Here is a 21,897-nt window from a genome sequence, read left to right on the forward strand (position 1 = left end):
CGTGTCCCCTGCATCGGCAGGCGGACTCTCAACCACTGCGCCACCAGGGAAGCCTGGGGCTCATTCCTTTAACCAGCTGAATGATTCCAACCAGCTCAGGCCCTGTCCCTGCCCAGAGGCCCTGCTTCTCACCACTCCCCTCCTGTCTTTCCAGAGCTGCCTGTAAAGTTCAGCCGCCCTCTGCAGGACGTGGTGGCTACTGAAAAGGACAAGGTGGTCCTGGACTGTGAGCTCTCACGCCCCAATGTGGATGTGCGCTGGTTGAAGGTGCCTGGGAACTTGGACTCCTCTGCCCCCTCTTACCTCTCACCATGGGTGGGCGGGAATGGGACCACTCTGCTGGGCAGTTCCAGCACTTGACCTGGCCTCATTCCCCCACAGGACGGTGTGGAGCTGCGGGGGAGCAAGACGGTGGGCATGGGGGCCCAAGGGGCCTGCAGGAGTCTCATCATTTACCGATGTGAGCTTGGGGACCAGGGCGTGTATGTGTGTGATGCCCGCGATGCTCAGAGCTCGGCCTCCCTGAAGGTGCAAGGTGAGGGCTGGGTGGGTGGGTGCAAGAACCCTCTGGCCCCCCACTGCGTCACCCAGCAAGTGCTTGGCCCTCTGGCTCTGCTCTTGCCCCACCCATCCTGTACTCCCTCAGCAAGCTGGCGTGGGGGGTAGCAGTCAGATAGCTCTGCGTGTCAGGATGTAGCAGGGCCTGCTTCTTGCCCCAGGCCGAAATGTCCAGATCGTGAGGCCTCTGGAGGATGTGGAAGTGATGGAGAGGGAAGGTGCCACCTTCTCCTGCGAGGTCTCCCACGACGAGGTGCCTGCCCAGTGGTTCCGGGAGGGCAGCAAGCTTCGGCCCAGTGACAATGTGCGGATCCGCCAGGAAGGTGAGATGAGGACGGTGGGTGGGCTTCAGCAGGGCTCCTCCTCCTTCCCGCCCCCAGGCCACCCCTCCCTTTAGTGCTGAGTGGCCTTTGTTCCCAGGAAGGACATACACTCTCATCTATCGGAGGGTCCTGGCGGAAGATGCAGGGGAAATCAAATTTGTAGCACAACATGCGGAATCACGGGCCCAGCTCCGAGTAAAAGGTAATGGCGGCTCAGGGCAGGGCATGGGCTGGACAGCGTGTGTGTGAGCAAGCATGGGTACTGAGTCTCACAGGGCTGAAAGGCCAGCTGTCCCTGTCCTGGGGTCCCTCCTGGAATGAGGACAGCAGTGATCCAGGAGGAGGGAAAGGGGGTATTCCCTCCTTGGCAGGAAGAAAGTGGTCTAGGGGAGGCAGCCTTGGGGTCTCCTTCTTTGTGTAAAACGGAGGTACCAATGAATTCTCCTTCCTGGGACTGAAGCAAGTGCTGGAGAGAAAAGGTGTGAGGCCCTGGCAGGAAGTAAGCACACAAGGCTTTACCTGGCGGCCTTGACGACAGTCAAAGTGGCTGCGGGGCATGAGGGAGAAAGGGTCTAGAAACAGGTAGGGGGCAGGGGTGTGAGACATTTGGATGCCTAAGGTGAGGGCAGGGTGCAAGGGATTCGGGGGTGTGCAGGATGAGGGTGAGGCTGTGTGGCGAGAGGACGGGCGGGGTGGGGGAGTGGGGCGGGCGTGCGCATGATGGGGCCCACTGGGTGTGTGCCCGGTGTCCTTGTGGTCAGATGTGAGTAGCAAGTCCCAGACTGGCCCGAGGGCAGCACTCAGCCCAGCTCTCTGCTGGCTCTGGCGGGCGGGCCGGCATAGGCTGTTTAGCCTGAGCGCGATGTCCCAGTCCGGCTGGTTGGAAGATGCACAGCCACAGCACCCAGCCCTGGGTGCTCGGGATCACTTTGCACCTGCCCTGACCCTGCCGGGTGTACCCACAGAGCTGCCAGTATCCATCCTACGCCCGCTGCGGGACAAGATCGCAATAGAGAAGCACCGCGGTGTGCTCGAGTGCCAGATGTCGAGGGCCAGTGCCCAGGTGCGGTGGTTCAAGGGCAGCGTGGAACTGCAGCCTGGGGCCAAGTATGAGATGGTCAGTGACGGCCTCTACCGCCAGCTAGTCATCAACGCCGTCCAGCCTGAGGACGAGGACACTTATACCTGTGATGCTGGCGATGTTAAGACCAGTGCCCAGTTCTTTGTGGAAGGTTCGGGCAGGGCTGGGTGGGCAGCTGTTCCTTTTTTCCGCCAGGGGAGGTGTTACAGCCTGTGGCACTTAGAGGTGGCCAGGTCTGAGAAGGACCTGATGGGGCGCGTTGGGTCACCCCAGGGAGGAAGCGAGCATGCCTGAGAGGGTTTGTTCCCAGGAAGTAACACCAACCCTGCGGGAGGGGTGGCTGGTGATCCTCCCCCGGGACTGCCGCAGTGACTGGCCGCTCGCCCACAGAGAAATCCATCGATATCGTGCGGGGCCTGCAGGATGTGACGGTGATGGAGCCTGCCCCTGCCTGGTTCGAGTGTGAGACCTCTATCCCCTCGGTGCGGCCGCCTAAGTGGCTCCTGGGGAAGACAGTGCTGCGGGCAGGGGCTGACGTGGGAATGGAACAGGAGGGCACGGTGCACCGGCTGACGCTGCGGCGTACCTGCTCCACCATGACCGGGCCGGTGCACTTCACCATTGGCAAATCACGCTCCACCGCCTGCCTGGTCGTCTCAGGTAAAAGTGCGCCGCCTGGCGGGTAGGCTGCAGATGGAGAGCGGGCAGGGCAGGGGCAGGTGTTATGGCCTTGTGGTCTGGCCCACTTGACGCAGTGCTTCCCTCTTTCCTTCCGCCACAGACATTCCCATGGTGCTCACGCGGCCACTAGAGCCCAAGGTGGGGCGCGAGCTGCAGTCGGTAGTCCTGTCCTGTGACTTCAAGCCAGCCCCCAAGACCGTGCAGTGGTACAAGGAGGAGACACCCCTGGTGCCATCTGACAAGTTCAAGATGAGGCTGGAGGGCCACATGGCAGAGCTGTGCATCGTGCGGCTCAGACCCGCGGATGCTGGTGTCTACCGGTGCCAGGCCGGCAGTGCCCAGAGCAGCGCTGAGGTTACTGTGGAAGGTACAGAGCGAGGGGGCACAGGGCCACCAGAGGGTCTCTAGGGGAGGCGGTGATGGCGGTCGTGCTGAGCTGCCTGGTGTGCTCCTGGCAGTGCGGGAGGTGATGGTGACGCAGCCACTGCAGGACTTGGAGGTCACGGAGGAGGGCTGTGCCTGCTTCTCCTGCGAGCTGTCCCACGAGGACGAGGAGGTGGAGTGGTCACTCAATGGGACGCCGCTGTATAACGACAGCTTACACGAGATTACCCATGAGGGCCACCGCCACACACTGGTGCTGAAGCAGGTCCAACGGGCTGACACGGGCACCGTATGCGCCTCCTCGCCCAAAGTTATGGCCTCGGCCCGCCTGGAGGTCAAAGGTGAGGTGTCCTTGTGGGGTCTCTGGGGACCCCTGGGATGTGCACCTGGCACCCCGAGGGCCAGAGGTGGCAGCTCGTCCCCTCAGTCGCCCACACCTTCCCTGCAGGGAAGCCGGTGGTGTTCCTGAAGACGTTGGACGACGTGTCCGTGGAGGAGTGGGGCACGCTGGCCTTGCGGTGCGAGGTCTCTGACCACCAGGCTCGTGTGGTGTGGCGAAAGGATGGCATGGAGTTGGGCCCCAGCGACAAGTATGAATTCCTGTACACAGCGGGCACTCGGGGACTCGTGGTGCACAACCTGAGCAGGGACGATGCTGGCCTGTACACCTGCGACGTGGGCACTGATGAGACCAGTGCCCATGTCAGCGTGCACGGTGCGTGCTGCAGCGGCTCCGGATGGCGGGGCCAGGGCACTGGGGGCGTGGCTCTGGGCAAGGGGGTGCCTCCGCCTGGGGGGCCCACCCAACTCTCCGAGACCAGGGGCTGCTCTGTTGAGCCTGGAGAGGTCAGGGCAGGCTCCTAGGAGGCCCAGGTGCAGGCAGGTGGGCCAGGGATGATGGGCAACAGAGCAAAGCTTGGGAGACTAGACTGGCTCTGCTTGATAGAGTCCCAAGGTGTAAAGGATTCTACAGAGGCTGGAAACATTCACTCTGCACCAGGGGATGTGTACGGGCAGGCACAGGGGCCACAGAGGGGCGGTCAGGAGAGCCTCCTGGAGTGGGCGAGTGGGAGAGCCCGAGATGTCAGGCAGGGGGTGCCCCAGTAGGGCTCCCAGGCCGTGGCACAGCCTGGTGAAGGTGGCCGTGGGCAGGCCACAGGCTTTTCACATGCTCCTGCCAATCCGGGCCTGGTTCCCCAACTATAGGGTGGATGCCTAACGTCCTGGGTGCATCACTGTCCTGGCTCCACCCCCGTAGTCCTGCTCTCTCTTGTGTGCATGGCAGGCCTGCTGCCCTGTGATCCCGTAGCTGGTCCCTGATGGTCTGGCCAGTGTTTGATGAGACAGGAAAGGGACAGGAAAGGGAGGGCGGTGTGGTGAGTTTGTCCTAGAGCTGGATTGCCTGTTCATTTTGGGTGCCTGTTCTTCTTCTGGAGCATAGAAGCTGGTGACAACTGTGTGCGGCGCTTATTCTCTCCACATTGTTCCATAGCAAATGTGAAGGCGGCCGCCCTGGTCATAACGCATAGCTATCAGCCATCCAAACACCAAGGTGTGGACAGCTGGAGGCCAAGAGGACATTTGCTGAGAGGGGCAGCAGGCCCTCTGAGAGTGGGGTTGGGGACGGTGGGCTGGTCTTGTCCCTCCTGGGGTGTGGACTGGGGCTGCTACAGGCTTGACGGTGCCTGTCTCGAGGGGCAGGCTTCCTTGGGCCTGGCTGGCGTGATGACTGTCTCCTCTGGCCCACAGACCTGCACGTGGGCATCACCAAGAGGCTGAAGACAGTGGAGGTGATGGAGGGCGAGAGCTGCAGCTTTGAGTGTGTCCTGTCCCATGAGAACACTAGCGATGTTGCTGTATGGATGGTTGGTGGGAAAACGGTGGGCAGCTCTGGCCGCTTCTGGGCCACACGCCAGGGCCGCAAGTATACGCTGGCCGTCCGAGATGCTCTGCCAAGTGACGCTGGGGAGGTGGTGTTCTCTGTGCGGGGCCTCACCTCCAAGGCCTCGCTCATCATCAGAGGTGGGTGATGGTGGCAGTGGGAACTGACTGGCTGGGGCAGGTTGGGGGTCTGTCTCTAGGGGCTGGTTTGGGAGCTGCTGAGCCTGGGCCCTCCCCAGGCAGCCTGGAGCAGGGGCCTTGGGCTTGGAAGCTGGAAGGGGGTGCATCTGGGAACTGTCTCCCCAGCCCCTGGTTGGCACCTGGAGGCATCTGTCAGAGTACTGGGGGCTTCTGGTCATCCAGGGGGCTTACTTTCTAGGATGAGGTTCTGGAACCTTTGGGCAGAAGCAGGGTTTCTGGTCTTCAGTCCGTGATTCGACTGCTGTGGTAGCTCCCAGGGTGCATGACTCGTGAAGCCAGTGAAATTGCCATTGGCATTTCTGAGCTCCTACTTCCAGCATGAGTACTTGACGCCAGTGGGTGAAGCTCAGCCCATAGTCAGCGCTGGCCCATGGCCATGCTTTGGGTCACAGGACTCCGAACAGTGCTGAGAACATAAGATTCTGTGGTCTAATCTTTCTCCCTCCCGGGGTGCTTCCCTGGTATTCCAGGGCTCTGAGGCCCCTGGGTCTGAGGTTCCAGAGTTGGAAGTTTTAGAGCTGTAGATTCTGTGGTCTCAACCTTCAGAGCCTGAAGGTTCCTGAATGCCTGCCTTGCCCTCACCCCAGGCATGGCTAGGGCTGTGGCTGTGGGTAGAGTTGCGGCCATGCTTCTTGGGCCACCATCTCTGTTCTTTTCAGAGAGGCCAGTTGACATTATGAAGCCACTGGAAGACCAGCGGGCCATGCTGGGTGAGGATGTGGTGCTGAGGTGTGAGCTGGCACGGGAGGGGACCCCAGTGTGCTGGCTGAAGGATGGGAAAGCCATTCGTAAGAGTCGGAAGTATGAGCTTCTCATCGAAGGCACTCGAGCCATGCTGGTCATCCATGCAGCCTCACTCAAAGATTCTGGCGAGTACACGTGTGAGACGGAGTCTTCCAAAAGCACAGCCAGCCTCCGAGTGGAAGGTAACCCCCATGAGAGACCCTGGGACAGCCCCTGTGGCTTCTCTTTCCAGGCAGGAATGGAGGGGCGCCCAGCAGGGAAGGGGCTTGCTCAGGTCCCTGAGGTTCTGTGGGTGGGCCAGGAGAACCACCTGTGATGGGAGTGATTTCCTGTCCTGAGGGCCTACATGGGGTCTGCACAGGCCTCTCCCTCCCATCCATTCTCCCCCAGAAAAGCCAAACCAGTTCACGGAGGAGCTGGCTGATCTACAGTTAGAGGAGAAGGGCACAGCTGTGTTTGCCTGCAAGACGGAGCGCCCTGCGGCCTCAGTGACCTGGCGCAAGGGCCTCACAGAGCTGCAAACCTCGGAGAAGCATGCTCCCAGCCAGGAGGGCCTGACCTTGAGGCTCACCATCAGCGCCCTGGAGAAGGCGGACAGTGACACTTACACCTGTGACATTGGCCAGGCCCAGTCCCAGGCTCGGCTCCTGGTGAAAGGTTAGGCCCAGTCACCGTGCTGTTGCTCTCATTTGCACACTATATTTCAAGGCCCATGGTGTGCTCAGGTGTAAGCTTTGTTTAAAGTAGACTTGGAGATGGGAAGAGATCAGAACTCTGCCTGGCCCTAGACAAACCCAGCCTTGGTTTCCCCATCTCCAAGGGGAGTTGTCCTGGGTGGTCTTGTCTCTGGCCCTCCCAGCTGGGCCTTGTGTAAATGAGTCAGCAGCCCTCATTTATTTGTGCCTTCATTTGCTGGATGAATGTTTCTGGAACCCTTCCAGCGTGTGCCCCTGCATGAGCTCTGCATGTACTTACATGCAGATGTACCGCCTCTGCTCCTGTGGAAGGAGACTTGCTCGGGGAAGTTTTCAGGTTTGAGCAGCAGTTTTCACCTGGCAGGCAGGGTGAGGGTTATCACTCTCCCACTTCACAGATAGGGAGACTGGGCCTTTACTCGGGGTTGTTGGCTGGTTCAGGGTTGTAGGACAAGTAGGCATCAGGGCAGGCTTGAGCCCAGCCCTCCAGATCCCAGGGCCAGTGTCCAGGGTGAAGTTAGGTGGAGGTCCTTCCTGGGGTGTCTCTCCACAGAAAAAAAAACCCAAAAGAATAACAAAGAAGCCTCACTCTTGATTTTTTTTCTCTTTTTCAGTGAAATACAGTGAATCCACTGAGCTCAGTGAAAACATTTTGTTAGTGCAGTAGAAGCACCGCTATCTAATAAAGTATTGGGTTGGCCAAAAAGTTTGTTCAGGTTTTGCCGTAAGAGGCTACAAAAAACCCGAATGAACTTTTTGGCCAACCCAGTAGCTGTTCATACTTTAAAAAAGTCAGAGTGTCCCATGATAACAACATATGGTCTTTAAAAACGTTTAAAACACACAGACTTGTACCCGTCTAATAGTGTCAGCCAGAGCCTTTTCTTTATGTATCATTTCACGAATCAGAATTCCGTATCTCTTTTTGTGTACATCACCCTCCTGATGTGCTATCTATGCTTTCTGATGTGCAATAGCTTCAAGACACCTGTAAATGCAGAAGGAATCTGGCGGCCAATCTATCTCTATATTTATAGCTTCTTCCTAAGGTTTCACCACACCTAAGACAACAGCAAAAAATGTTTTTCTAGCGATTCACGTTGTCAGTCCTCCAACGCATTCGATTTAAATGTGATCATGGCCATGCATCTTTCGTCACACTCGTTTCCTCTGTTAATACAAAATTTAATTGCGTCAAGTGATTTCTGTGACAGGCATAACTGGCCTAGACAGGTTAGGGAGCACAGCCTGATGGAGGGGCCTAAAGTGGGTCACCTTGTGTGCTCTGCAGAAGGACGCCAGAGGTGGATTGGGGCTCACTGATGGTTCAGCTCGGACCCACTTACTGTTTTATGTTTTGTCATTCGGAGCCCGTTAGAGTCATTTGCTCGATCTCTGTCGTGAGCCCACCCCAGGTCTTGGGGAGCACCCTGTTTCCCTTGGCAGCTGGCCAGAGGGTCACTGACATGCCCGTTTTTGTGTCCCTGCAGGCCAGAAAGTGCTCATCACGGAGGACCTGAAGGACTTGGAGGTGCAGGAGGGCTCCTCGGCCACCTTCTGCTGCCGTATCACCCCTGCCGACTACAAGCCCGTCCACTGGTTCTTGGACAAAACCCCACTGTCTGCCAACAAACTCAGTGAGATCAAGGTCCAGCCAGGTGGCTACCATGTGCTTACCCTGCGGCAGCTGGCCCTCAAGGACTCAGGCACCATCCATTTTGAGGCAGGCGACCAGCGGACCTCAGCTGCCTTGCAGGTCATAGGTAGGCTGCATGTGCCCAGTGCCATGGTGGGGGCCAGTCTGTGTGACTAGCATGCAACCTCAAGACAGTGGCTTGGCCACACGCTGGGTGAGGCCCTGGGGCTTACAGAGAAGGCACCATGGACTTCCCATGGGCTGGGGCCTTGGATCCCAGGGAGCGGGGCTTGGGAGGCTGAGTGGCACTATTTCAAGATGCGTTGTTGCACGTGGTATGCAGAGGTGAGCTCAAGGTCAGTGTAGAGGCTGGGCCCACCCCTCTGGTATGTGGAGCCACACAGAGCCTGTCCTGTTCCCCCAGCAGCCCTGTCTGCGGCCCAGACTGAGGGGGACAGGTGGGCACTGACCAGGAGTGTTGCCTGGTCTGCAGTGAGACCTGGGGCTTTTCCTGCAGAAGCCCACAAGTGTCATATGCATCCCTCTCTGTCTTCAGAGAAGCCAGGTGTTTTCTCCCAGGAGCTCACAGATGCCGCAGTCATGGAGGGGGAAGATCTGACCCTGGTCTGTGAGACTGCTGCTTTAGACAACCCTGTGTGCTGGACCAAGGACGGGAAGGCCCTGCGGCCGTCGGCTCGGTGCCGTCTGAGCTATGAGGGCCGCCGAGCCCAACTGGTCATCACTGACACCACCCTTCAGGACGGTGGGCGCTACAAGTGTGAGGCTGGTGGTGCCTGGAGCAGCTCCGTTGTCAGGGTCCATGGTGAGCCCCTGGAGGGGGGTGCTGGGCAGCCTCCAGCCGCACTCTGGGCACCCCTGTTTCTTGTCTTGCTAAGGGCAAGAGGGACTCCGGGACTCTATCTGACCCTGTCTATCTCTGCCCTCTATGTGTGTGTGTGTGGGGGGGAGGTGCTGTTCTGAGGCTCCTTCTGTCCACCTGTATCTTTCCAGCAGTTCATCCATCTCGCTCTGCTCCCTACTGCCCATCTCTGGGGCTCTGATGGTCCTGATAGCATCCCTCACCCTCTCTTGGTCTTCTGACCAGCAATCTCTTTTTTACTTCATTCCCGACTTTGTTTTGTGTTCTGACATCACCGTGTCTCCCTTCTCCTGGCTTGGCTCATCTCCATCTGTCTCAGTCAGCTCAGGTTCCGGGTAACAAATACCACAGACTGAGTAGCATAAAAAAAAAAACGTGTCTCCCTGTTTATTGTCTCCCAGTTCTGGAGACTAGAAGTCTGAGATCAAGGTGTTGGCAGGCCTGGCTTCTCCTGAGGCCTTTCTCCTTGGCGTGTAGATAGCTGTCTTCTCCCTGTATCTTCACAGTCATCCCTCTGTGTGTGTCTGTGTCCTAATCTCCTTTTCTTGTGAGGACACCAATACTGTGGGATTAAGACCCACCCAGTGACGTAATTTTACCTCAGTCTTCTCTTTAAAGACCCCCATCTCCAAATACAGCCCCATTCTGGGTCCTGAGGGTTAGGGCTCCAACAGATGAATTTGGGGGACACAATGTAGCCCATAACACTCCACCCTTCTCTGTTTCCTGCTGTTTGGCTCACCCTCCTGGAGAGGCAGACGTCTAGAGGTCACCGTCACTAGCCCCCAATGTAGACAGTGAGGTGGGCCCGCCTGCACCCTGCAGCTGCTGCTCTCAGCCATGCTTGGCCACAGGGGAGACCCCTGTAGGAGGCAGCAGGGTGAGGGCTGAGCTGAGCTCATGCCTGTCCACAGCTCAGCCAGTGCAGTTCCAAGAGGGGCTGAAGGACGTGGAGGTACTGGAGGGTGGTGCTGCCACACTACACTGCATGCTGTCATCGGTGGCCATGCCCGTGGAGTGGCGTCGTGGAGATGAGGTTGTGAAGCCTGGAGGCAAGTACAGCCTGCGGCAGGAGGGTACCATGCTGGAACTGCTCATCCGGGACCTGAGGCCTCAGGACAGCGGGCAGTACTCCTGCTGCTTCAGGGACCAGATAACATCGGCCAGGCTCACCGTACAGGGTAAGTATACTTACTCACTCTGCCCATGTCACCCCATGTGGTTCCATACAGCCCCTTTCATCCTTTGTGGGGGGATGAAGATGATGTCTGTGTCCATCGGACCTTGTTGCAGCCCTACCTGCTGAGTTCATAGGAAGACTGAGAAGCAAGGAGGCCACGGAAGGGACCACGGCCACGCTGCACTGTGAGCTGAGCAAGGCAGCCCCTGTGGAGTGGAGGAAGGGGACTGAGACCCTCAGAGCTGGAGACAGAGTGAGCCTGAGGCAGGATGGAGCTGTGTGTGAGCTGGAGATCCATGGCCTGACTGTGGAGGATGCTGGGGAGTACTCGTGTGTGTGCGGGCAGGAGAAGACATCAGCCACGCTCACCGTCAGGGGTAAAGACCACATGTGACCACGTGGACTGGCATTTGGTGGCTGCCCATCACCTCTCTGCTCTCAGTTTCCTTTTCTACTCTGCTGTCTCACTATCCTTTTCCTTCCATAATTCTTTTGTTGTCCCCATCATGTTCCCTGTCTGTTATGTGGCACATGTACAGGTTGGACCTTTAAATGTCACAGTCCAGTGTGTACTGGGCACACCCAGCAGGTGGTCCATGTCCAGTTAGGTTTTGTATCTTCTATGAACTATCCACGTCCTGTTTCTTCTGTGTGTTCAGAGAGCGTGATAGTGTTTGTGTGTCTCTGACCATCTCCAGGCCTGCCTGCCAAGTTCACAAAGGGTCTGAGGAAGGAAGAGGCCACGGAAGGGGCCACGGCCATGCTGCGCTGTGAGCTGAGCAAGGCAGCCCCTGTGGAGTGGAGGAAGGGGCCCGAGACGCTCAGAGCTGGAGACAGAGTGAGCCTGAGGCAGGACGGGGCCGTGTGTGAGCTGGAGATCCGTGACCTGGTTGTGGCAGATGCCGGGGAGTACTTGTGCGTGTGCGGGCAGGAGAGAACAGCGGCCAGGCTGACTGTCAGGGGTAAAGACTGTGTGTGGCCGCGTGGAGCAGTGGCTTCGTGTCTGAGGGCTTGATCACGTCCTTGAGCCCTGCCCTGTCTGTGTACGGTCTTTCGCTTCTGTGTGCATCTCCTGCATTCCTACAGCACGAGTCTCCCAGCACCTGCTTCTGTGAGGCTCGTCTCAGATAAAGAGCAGAGAATATGGTCCTCCCTGCTCTCAGGGGCTCATGCCTGAGGGAGAGAAGGAGGGCACCCACACAGTACAAGAGTGGAAGTATGGTTCTCTTGAGGGGGCATGCCAAGAGAAGCTAGGAAGTCGATCAAAGTGTGGCCCTCAAGGGTGGGATGTCAAACGGGGTGTCAAGAGGTGGAAGCTGGGGCATGCATGCTGGGCCATGGGAGAGCCATGATGGGAGGTCCTAGGTTCTGTTGTCCAGCTCCTGGTGGTTAGGAGAGGTGAGGCTGGGTATAGGGATAGGGTGGAGGTGAAGTGGGTGTGGACAGTGCTTGACTGTGGAAGGAGAGGAAGGAGGGGCAGGAAGAGCTGCACAGAGGCGCAGAGCCAGAGTCAGGAAGGGCAGGTGGACACCCGTGCTGGCGTTGGGTTCCCTGTCTGGCATCTGTGGCAGGTAAGCTGGCTCTAGGCAACTGCCACAGAAGGGGGTCCATCAGGCGTGGCATGGTGACCTGTGGCTGGGACACGGGATGAGAGGTCACAGTTTGAGGGTGGGGCACAGTCAGCTAGAGCAGGAGGGCTGGCCCATGTGTTTAGGGGCCAGTAGAGCCACTTTCTTTGTGGGGTGGAAGACGGCCAGCTGGGTGGATATCCTTGAAGCGGGGTAGTGGGAGTCCTCTTGCATCAGAGTAGCCCACTGTGGGCATTTTGCCTGGTGTCCCCTCGGGGCCCCCCTTCCAACGGGTGCTTGTGTGGCCAGCATGGTGTCTGTGGCCCATTCCTTGTCTGCAAGCTCCAGAGTCCATCAGTCTATGTGTCCGTCTGACCTTCCCCAGGCCTGACCAGCCAATTCAAAAAAGTTATGAAGCGTGAGCAGGCCATGGGAGGAGCCATGTCCACATTCGTGCTGTGCTGTGAGCTGAGCAAGGCAGCCCCATGCAGTGGTGGAAGGGGCCTGAGACCCTCAGAGATGAGGACTCAGGACGGGGCTTTGCTGTGGTGTGGCTCATGGCCTGGCAATAGGTCAGCTCCCTGTGCTGGGGGTCCAGGTCCTCAGGGGCCTGCCCTAGTGAGGGCCTAGTCACTTCCTGCGGGGGTAGCAGATGGGACAGAGGATGAGGCCACCCACCATGTCCTGAGAGGGTCCTGTGAGCAACATTGATGAAGGGGCCTGGGGGCATCTCAGCGCAGAAGGAAGGACAGCTCTGTAGGTGCACAGGGGTCTCACATCCTGGGCCCTGTTGGGCCATGCTCACAAGACAAGGTGGACCCTGAAGAGGGTTCTGGAGGCTGGGCAGGGCCGTCATGTGCACAGATACGCAGATCTTTGGGGAGATGCCAGGCCACCATGCCACCTTGAACTTCATGAATGGAGTGCAGCGTCTCCAGCGCAGAGACACCGGGCACTCACACTGTTCAGACCCACCAGGAGACCACAGGGGATGTGGGCCTGGAGGCCTATCTCACAGTCAAGAGCAACTTGCACTGCACGAGGCACCATCAGTGGCCAAGGAGCAGAGGACCCAAGTTGACCAGCTGCAAGCAGCCCAAGAGAGCTGCTTTTAAGAGTATGCAGGTCCCAAGGACACCTACTCCAGGACGACAGGCCAGGAGGAGGGTGGCTTCGGCTTCCCTTATAGCTGTGGTGTTCCTAGCTCTGTCAGTCCTGTTCAGGCCCAGTCATGCCGGGGCTCTGGCCCCAGCAGCAGCAGGAGTTGACAAGGCGGGAGTGCTGGTGCAAACTCGTGAGAAAGTTTAGGTAGCCCTCTTTGTGTCTCCGTCCCCAGATATATCCCTCAAGATCATAAAATTGCTAAGAAATGAGGCCTGGAGGGGGCCACAGCCATGGTGTGGTGTAAGCTGGGCAGCCTGGCATGTAGAGTGGGGGAAGGGGTCTGGGCCCTTGAATCTGGCATCAGATACACTCTGAGGCAGGATGGGCCATGGAAGATGCTGAGAGGACATCCCTTCTGATTACTGTCCATTTCCATCCATCCTGTGGGCACTGTGGCCATTTCTATGTGTCTGTCCATGTCATGAGGTCCTCACTGAGGATTCCATTTCCTTGCTGGTTTGTATCTAGATGGGCTCAGCCTAGTCTGTTCTCTGCCCCCATGCACTGCCACCTACCCATGTGTCTGTGGGTCCAAGCTTTTATTCCTTATTTGCTCCGAAGTGTGAGTGTTTTATTGTCAAGTGTCCACATCCTGATCTCCCCAAATTCTCCAGAGAGTCTGATGTTTTCTGTGTCACTCTGACCCTGCCCAGCCCTGCCCACCAAATTCACAAAGGGTCTGAGGAAGGAGGAGGCCACAGAAGGGACCACGGCCACACTGCGCTGCGAGCTGAGCAAGGCGGCCCCCGTGGAGTGGAGGAAGGGGCCCGAGATCCTCAGAGCCGGGGACAGAGTGAGCCTGAAGCAGGACGGGGCCGTGTGTGAGCTGGAGATCCGTGGCCTGGCTGTGGCGGACACTGGGGAGTACTCGTGTGTGTGCGGGCAGGAGAGGACCTCAGCCACGCTCACTGTCAGGGGTAAAGACCACGTGAGGCCAAATGGACTTGTTTCCATGTCACCACCTCCCCTGTTGGATCCTGTGCCTTTCTGTATCTTTTCAACTGGATTCCCCCAGCTGTCTCATGGCTCCTGTTTCCCTGTCCAGTAGATGTCATGTCCAGTGCTTTGTGTTCTCTGTTCCCTCTGGGGCATTTGCCTCCATCACCATCTGTGCATTTTCCCACTTGTTCATACTGTGCTCTTTTGCAGTTTGTGTGGTTTTTGTGGTGTCCTGGACACAGAGTCCCCTGAGAGAGTCTGATGTTCTCAGTGACTTCTTAGCTTTCCTCAGCCCTGCCTGCCAAGTTCACAAAGGGTCTGAGGAATGAAGAGGCCACAGAAGGGACCATGGACATACTGTGCCGTGAGCTGAGCAAGATGGCCCTTGTGGATTGGAGGAAGGGCCCCGAGACCCTCTGAGATGGAAATAGAGGGAGCCTGAGGCAGGGTGGGGCCGTGTGGGAGCTGGAGATCATGGCCTGGCTATGATGGATGCTGGGGAGTACTTGTGTGTATGTGGGCAGGAGAGGACCTTGGCCATGCCCACTGTCAGGGGTAAAGACCACGTGTGATCAAGCAGAGCCATATTTTGGTGTTCAGTTATTGACTTCATTGCATCCATCTGCATTCATTCCACGTTCTCTCCCTGTCTCGGTGCCACCTTTTTCCCATAAGGCAGTGGAATCCCTTCCACCTTCCTGGGCTGTTGTATGAACCAGAAGAAACAAGCAATTAAGCCACTTCCCACCCCACGTGTCACCACTGGTACTGTTCTGTTGTCCTGTTGGAGTCTGTGTCTTTTCCTCCATCCTGTCACGTTCTGCCCCCAAACTTCTCCAGAGAATCCGATGGTCTCCATGTCATTCTGACCCTTCTCAGCCCTGCCTCCAAGGTTAATACAAAGGATTAGGCCTGAGGAGTCCACAGAAGGGGCTGGGCTGAGGGAAGCCACCAACCACAGTGTGTCCTCGGCACAGCCAGCACATGGCCCATGTGTGCTTGTGTTTCCTCTGTGTTGTTCGCATCCTGCCTTTTGTGTGTGCTCACAGAGTGTGATTGTGTGTGTGTCTTTCTGACCAGCCCTGCCTGCCAAGTTCACAAAGGGTCTGAAGAATGAAGAAGCCATGGAAGGGGCCACGGCCACCCTGCGCTGTGAGCTGAGCAAGGCGGCCCCTGTGGAGTGGAGGAAGGGGCCTGAGACCCTCAAACCTGGGGACAGAGTGAGCCTGAAGCAGGCTGGGACCAAGTGTGAGCTGCAGATACATGGCCTGGTTGTGGCGGACTCCGGAGAGTACTCATGTGTGTGCGGGCAGGAGAGGACTTCTGCCACACTGGCCATCAGGGGTAAAGACTGCATGTGGCCACCTGAATGACTTCTCTCTGCCACCTGTTCTGTGCTCTCCCAACGTCACTGTCGTCTTAGGGTTACAGTCACCGTCTGTCTGATCCATCTCACAGAACGCACTGGCCAGCCCTGTCTAGACCCTGCGGGTACAGACCCAAGGGGCAGGTGGTGTGAGGACACCCCTAGGGAGGCATCATGGTCCAGGAGAGCTGCTCTGGGCCACTGGCACGTGGCTGGGGCTGTGGGTATGCATGGGGTCTCGACCTCAGGCGTGGAGTGGAGTCATTCATGTTAGTGACGGATGTGCACAGAAAGACTGAGGTGCAGCATTGAGGGGCTCAGGGAGTAGGTGGCCAGACAGGTGTGGCCACCAGACAGGTGTGGCTGTGTGTGGTAACAGCGTTTGATTGATCTTGGAGATTGTGTGGAGGCTCTGAAGAGCTCTGTCTCAGAAAGCTTGGGCTGTATAACAAATACCACATATAGGTGACTTAACAGCACACATTTATTGTTTCACAGTCCTGGAGGCTGGAAGTCCAAGACCAAGGTGTCTGCAGCGTTGGTTTCTTTTGAGGCTTCTCTTCTTGACTTGTAGACAGCTGTATTCTCCCTTTGTCCTCACCTGGGCATCCTCTGTGTGTTCCTGTGTTCTAATCTCCTCTTCTTATAAGGACACTTATAAGTCAGATTGAATTAGTACCCCTCCCCCGCCCGTGACCCCATTCTGTCCTTAATTACCTCTATAAAGACCTTATTTCCAAATAAATTCACATTCTGAGTTCTTGGGGGTTAAGGCTTCAACATGTGAATTTGAGGGGAGACATGATTCAGTCCATAATACTCTGTCATCTTGTCCCCCAAAATGCATGTTCTTTTCACATGCAGAGTACATTTACCTCATCCCCCAAACCCAAAAGTTTTAACCCATTCCAGTATCAAGCTAAGTCAAAAATCTAATCTAAATCACATCTAAATCAAGTATGTGTGAGACTAGAGTTACGATTCATCCTGAGGCAAAATTCCTCGCCAGCTGTGAACCTGTGAAATCAGACAAGTTATACGTTTCCAAAACACTTCAGTGGAACAGGCATGGGATAGATATTCCCATTGCAAAAGAGAGGAATAGGAAAGAAGAAAGAGGCCACTGGTTTCACAGAAACCCAGCATCTAGTAGGACAGATTCTGTTAGATTTTAAGGCTGGAGAATGATCCTCTGGCTCAATGCTCTGTCTCTGGGTCCACCAGAGTGGTGACCTCACCCCCTTGGCCTTGGACAGAGGTGGCGTGGCCCTCTGGGACCATGGATGCAGTGGCATCCCTGCTGACCTCTGAATTGCCATGGGGTTATTCTTCCCAACTTTGAAGGACAGCACGTGTTCCCAGCCGGATAGCTGTATTGACCCATCCTATAGAAATCCCAGCTTCCATCATTTTGTCCCTTCCATGTCTGATTAAGTCATGGTTGGCAGGGTTTCTGCTGATATAAAATTCTCAGAAGCCTTGTTGGTCTCCTTTACAATTCACAGGAGTCCAAGCTTTCAGACAAGAGCCTTCCACACAGCCTTCCTGGATAATTCCATCTCTAGTCCTGACTTTGCTGAGGTGGCTGATTGGATCCAGGACTCACACTCATAATCTCTTTACTGAATGATTTTCTAGCCACACCCTTGGTATTCTCTCTAGAACAGGCATTCTCATTTTTTTGCAATTTCAATGGGCTGGAAAATTTCTAAATCCTCAACTTTTGGTTTCCGTTTGCTTAAATACTTCCTTCTTTGACATAACTCAGTTTTCTCTCACATTTTACCATAAGCAACAAGGAGCAATCAGTCTGTGTCTTCAGTGCTTGGCTTACGAGTCGCCTCAGCTAAATATCCAAGTTCACTTGTAAGTTCTACCTTCCACAAAACTCTGGGACACGTTTCAGCCAAATTCTTTGCTGCTTATTAAAGGATTGCCTTTCTTCCAGTTTCCAATAACACATTTCTCATTTCCATCTGAGGCCTCACCAGAAGCACCTTTAGCATCAATATTTCTACCCATAATCTCTTCAAGGCAATCTAGATTTATCTAACATGCACCTCAGAACTCTTCCAGTTGCGACCCATCACCCAGTTCCAAGGCTACTTCCATAATTTTAGGTATTTGTTACAGTAGCAACCCACTCCTGGTACCAAAATCTGAATGGCTTAACAACATAACAGTGGCTTTAAACATCAGAAAATTTTTTCCTCCCAGTCCTAGGAGTTAGAAGTCTGAGATCAAGGTGTGGGCAAGGCTGATTTCCCTCGAGACCTCTCTCCTTGGCTTGTAGACGGCCATCTTTTCTCCATGTCCTCACATGGTCATCCCTCTGTGTGTGTATCTGTGTCCTAATATCCTCTCCTTACAAGAACACCAGTCACGTTGGGTTAGGTTCCACCTCAGTGACTTCCTTTTTCCTCAGTCACCTCTTTAAAGACTACATCCCCCAATACATCTACATTCTGTGGTCCTGGGGGTTAGGGCTCCAACATATGATTTCTGAGGGACACGATTCAACCCACAACAGGTTGTAACCAGGGTGGGCTCTGGTCAGCTATAACTTGTGAAGCTCACACTCTTTCTGGAGTTGGGATGGAGGAGAAGACTGCAGGTTGGAGGGCTTGGGGCGTGGTTAGAAGGCCACAGCTAGAATCCATTAGGGTCTAGGAGACCTGAGCTAGGAGAGTGCAAGTCCAGTGAGGTAAGGAAAGGAATGTGCGAGGTGGATGAGGTGGGGCCTGGTGTGGGCAGGGAAGGCATGCAGTGAGCCCAGATGTGGGCAGTGCTGGATTGACACTCTACCTGGGGTGGGGAGCAAAACTGAGGGATGTCAGTGGGGCACTTGATGTCATGACTGGAAGGTGCCTTCTGGGGGTTCTCCCAGGAGAGATAGATGTACATTGCATTGTTGCATGTATGAGTTGGAGAAGCCTGGTTCGTACTCTGGGTGCAGACAAGGTCAGCGCTTAGACAGTATGAATGGGTATAGGTAGGACAGATGCGCTCTGAGAAGACAAGAGGTCTGGATGGAACCAGTCCCCTGCCACCCTGCACCTCACTGGGAAAGATGCAAGATGATCACACTGTCATATATGTGTTGGTCTGTCTCTTCACATGTCCTCCACATTGCTGCTTCTGTTCTCATCCTGAATGTTCTGGTCATATGCCCAGTCCTTTTGAGGGGTTGATGGTTTCTGTCCATCTAACCCTCTGCAGCCCTACCTGCTCGGTTCATCCAAAATCTGAAGACCAAGGAGGCCACAGAAGGGGCCACTGCCGTACTGCACTGTGAGCTGAGCAAGGAAGCCCCGGTGGAGTGGAGGAAGGGGCCCAAGGCCCTCAGAGCTGGGGACAGAGTGAGGCTGAGGCAGGACGGAGCCATGTGTGAAATGGAGATCTGTGGCCTGGTCGTGGCAGATGCTGGGGAGTACTCATGCGTGTGTGGGCAGGAGAAAACCTCAGCCATGCTCACCGTCAGGGGTAAAGACCCGTGTGGCCAAGCAGAGCTGTCTTTTGATGTCCAATTATTGACTTCCTGGTTTCCCCCTGCACTCATCCCATCCACCCTCCTTGTCTCAGTGTCACCCTCTTCCTATAACTCCATGGAATTCCTTCCTCCTTCCTGGGCTGTTGTGTGAACCATGAGAAACCAGCTCTGAGCTACTTCCTACCCCTTGTGTCACTGCAGGTTCTGTCCTGTTGTTCTGTTGGAGTCTGTTTTTTCCTCTGTTCTGTCATGTCTCCAAAGCTCTCCTGAGACTCTGATGTTCTGTGTTCATCTGACCCTGCCCAGCCCTACCTGCTGAGTTCATAGGAAGACTGAGAAGCAAGGAGGCCACAGAAGGGACCACAGCCACACTGCACTGTGAGCTGAGCAAGGCAGCCCCTGTGGAGTGGAAGAAGGGACCTGAGACCCTCAGAGCTGGAGATAGAGTGAGCCTGAGGCAGGACGGAGCTGTGTGTGAGCTGGAGATCCGTGGCCTGACCGTGGAGGATGCTGGGGAGTACTCGTGTGTGTGCGGGCAGGAGAGGACATCAGCCATGCTCACTGTCAGGGGTAAAGACCACATGTGACCACGTGGACTGGCATTTGGTGGCTGCCCATCACCTCTCTGCTCTCAGTTTCCTTTTCTACCCTGCTATCTCACTATGCTTTTCCTTCCATAATTCTTTTATTGTCCCTGTCATGGTCTCTGTCTGTTGTGTGGCACATGTACAGGTTAGACCTGTAAGAGTCATAGTCCACAGTGTGTACTGGGCATACCCATCAGGTGGTCGGTGTCCAGTTGGGTTTTTTGTCCTCTCTGTACTGTGCACATCCTGATTCTTCTGTGTGTTCAGAGAGCGTGATAGTGTTTGTTTCTGACCATCTCCAGGCCTTCCTGCCAAGTTCACAAAGGGTCTGAGGAAGGAAGAGGTCACGGAAGGGGCCATGGTCATGCTGCACTGTGAACTGAGTAAGGCAGCCCCCGTGGAGTGGAGGAAGGGGCCCGAGACCCTCAGAGCTGGGGACAGAGTGAGCCTGAGGCAGGACGGGGCCGTGTGTAAGCTGGAGATCCGTGGCCTGACCGTGGAGGATGCTGGGGAGTACTCGTGTGTGTGCGGGCAGGAGAGGACCTCAGCCACGCTCACCGTCAGGGGTAAAGACCACATGTGACCACGTGGACTGGCATTTGGTGGCTGCCCATCACCTCTCTGCTCTCAGTTTCCTTTTCTACCCTGCTCTCTCACTATCCTGTTCCTGTCCTTCCATAATTCTTTTGTTGTCCCCATCATGTTCCCTGTCTGTTATGTGGCACATGTACAGGTTGGACCTTTAAATGTCACAGTCCAGTGTGTACCGGGCACACCCAGCAGGTGGTCCATGTCCAGTTAGGTTTTGTATCTTCTATGAACTATCCACGTCCTGTTTCTTCTGTGTGTTCAGAGAGCGTGATAGTGTTTGTGTGTCTCTGACCATCTCCAGGCCTGCCTGCCAAGTTCACAAAGGGTCTGAGGAAGGAAGAGGCCACGGAAGGGGCCACGGCCATGCTGCGCTGTGAGCTGAGCAAGGCAGCCCCTGTGGAGTGGAGGAAGGGGCCCGAGATGCTCAGAGCTGGAGACAGAGTGAGCCTGAGGCAGGACGGGGCCGTGTGTGAGCTGGAGATCCATGGCCTGGTTGTGGCAGATGCCGGGGAGTACTCATGCGTGTGTGGTCAGGAAAAAACCTCAGCCACGCTCACTGTCAGGGGTAAAGACCCATGTGGCCCAACAGAGCTGTGTTTTGTTGTCCAATTATTGACTTCATGGCATCCCCCTGTACTCATCCCACCTACCCTCCTCACCTCAGTGCCATTCTCTTCCCATAACTCCACGGAACTCCTTCCCCCTCCCAGGCTGTTGTGTGAACCACAAGAAAACAGCATCTAAACTACTTTCCATCCCTTGTGTCACTGCAGGTTCTGTCCTATTATCCTGTAGGAGTATGTGTCTTTTCCTCTGTCCTGTCATGTGCTGCCTTTGAAGTTCTCCCATGACTCTGATGTCTGTGTCTGTCTGATCGTCCTCAGCTCTACCTACTGAGTTCATAAGAAGATTGAGTAGCAAGGAGGCCACGGAAGGGGCCACGGCCACGCTGCACTGTGAGCTGAGCAAGGCAGCCCCTGTGGAGTGGAAGAAGGGACCTGAGACCCTCAGGGCTGGAGACAGAGTGAGCCTGAGGCAGGATGGAGCCCTGTGTGAGCTGGAGATCCGTGGCCTGACTGTGGAGGATGCTGGGGAGTACTCGTGTGTGTGTGGGCAGGAGAAGACATCAGCCATGCTCACCGTCAGGGGTAAAGACCACATGTGACCACGTGGACTGGCATTTGGTGGCTGCCCATCACCTCTCTGCTCTCAGTTTCCTTTTCTACTGTTGTGTCTCACTATCCTTTTCCTTCCATAATTCTTTTATTGTCCTTGTCATGGTCCCTGTCTGTTGTGTGGCACATGTACAGGTTGGACCTTTAAGAGTCATAGTCCACCGTGTGTACTGGGTACACCCATCAGGTGGTCAATGTCCAGTTGGGTTTTGTGTCCTGTACGTACTGTGCATGTCCTGATTTATCTGCGTGTTCAAAGAGGGTGATAGTGTTTGTGTGTTTCTGACCATCTCCAGGCCTGCCTGCCAAGTTCACAAAGGGTATGAAGAAGGAAGAGGCCATGGAAGGGGCCACAGCCACGCTGCGCTGTGAGCTGAACAAAGCAGCCCCTGTGGAGTGGAGGAAGGGTCCTGAGACACTCAGAGCCAGGGACAGAGTGAGCCTGAGGCAGGATGGGGCCGTGTGTGAGCTGGAGATCCGTGACCTAGTTGTGGCAGATGCCGGGGAGTACTCGTGTGTGTGTGGTCAGGAGAAAACCTCATCCACGCTCACTGTCAGGGGTAAAGACCCATGTGGCCAAGCAGAGCTGTATTTTGTTGTCCAATTATTGATTTCATGGCATCACCCTGCACTTATCCTCCCTACCTTCCTTGTTTCAGTGCTACCCTCTTCCCATAACTCCACAGAATTACTTCCTCCTTCTGGGCTGTTGTGTGAACCACAAGCAACCAGCATCTGAGCTACTTTCCACCCCTCATGTCACTGCACGATCT

General features: G+C 55.7%; 1 protein-coding gene across 1 annotated transcript in view; it reads left to right on the top strand.

Annotated features, from left to right (window-relative positions):
- The window catches only part of OBSCN (obscurin, cytoskeletal calmodulin and titin-interacting RhoGEF), a 145,874-nt gene that overhangs the window by 66,116 nt on the left and 57,861 nt on the right, over positions 1 to 21,897 (top strand). Inside the window, exons 23-40 of the mRNA XM_065873477.1 lie at positions 155 to 267; positions 382 to 535; positions 979 to 1,083; positions 1,847 to 2,113; positions 2,353 to 2,622; positions 2,744 to 3,010; positions 3,102 to 3,368; positions 3,476 to 3,742; positions 4,777 to 5,049; positions 5,769 to 6,035; positions 6,244 to 6,510; positions 8,039 to 8,311; positions 8,741 to 9,007; positions 9,979 to 10,245; positions 10,358 to 10,621; positions 19,078 to 19,341; positions 20,251 to 20,514; positions 20,834 to 21,097. Of these exons, the coding sequence (XP_065729549.1) occupies positions 155 to 267; positions 382 to 535; positions 979 to 1,083; positions 1,847 to 2,113; positions 2,353 to 2,622; positions 2,744 to 3,010; positions 3,102 to 3,368; positions 3,476 to 3,742; positions 4,777 to 5,049; positions 5,769 to 6,035; positions 6,244 to 6,510; positions 8,039 to 8,311; positions 8,741 to 9,007; positions 9,979 to 10,245; positions 10,358 to 10,621; positions 19,078 to 19,341; positions 20,251 to 20,514; positions 20,834 to 21,097 (4,380 nt within the window). The remainder of the gene's footprint in view (positions 1 to 154; positions 268 to 381; positions 536 to 978; positions 1,084 to 1,846; positions 2,114 to 2,352; positions 2,623 to 2,743; positions 3,011 to 3,101; positions 3,369 to 3,475; positions 3,743 to 4,776; positions 5,050 to 5,768; positions 6,036 to 6,243; positions 6,511 to 8,038; positions 8,312 to 8,740; positions 9,008 to 9,978; positions 10,246 to 10,357; positions 10,622 to 19,077; positions 19,342 to 20,250; positions 20,515 to 20,833; positions 21,098 to 21,897) is intronic.

This window comes from Phocoena phocoena, chromosome 3 (genome assembly GCF_963924675.1).
Source record: "Phocoena phocoena chromosome 3, mPhoPho1.1, whole genome shotgun sequence".
Taxonomy (NCBI): domain Eukaryota; kingdom Metazoa; phylum Chordata; class Mammalia; order Artiodactyla; family Phocoenidae; genus Phocoena; species Phocoena phocoena.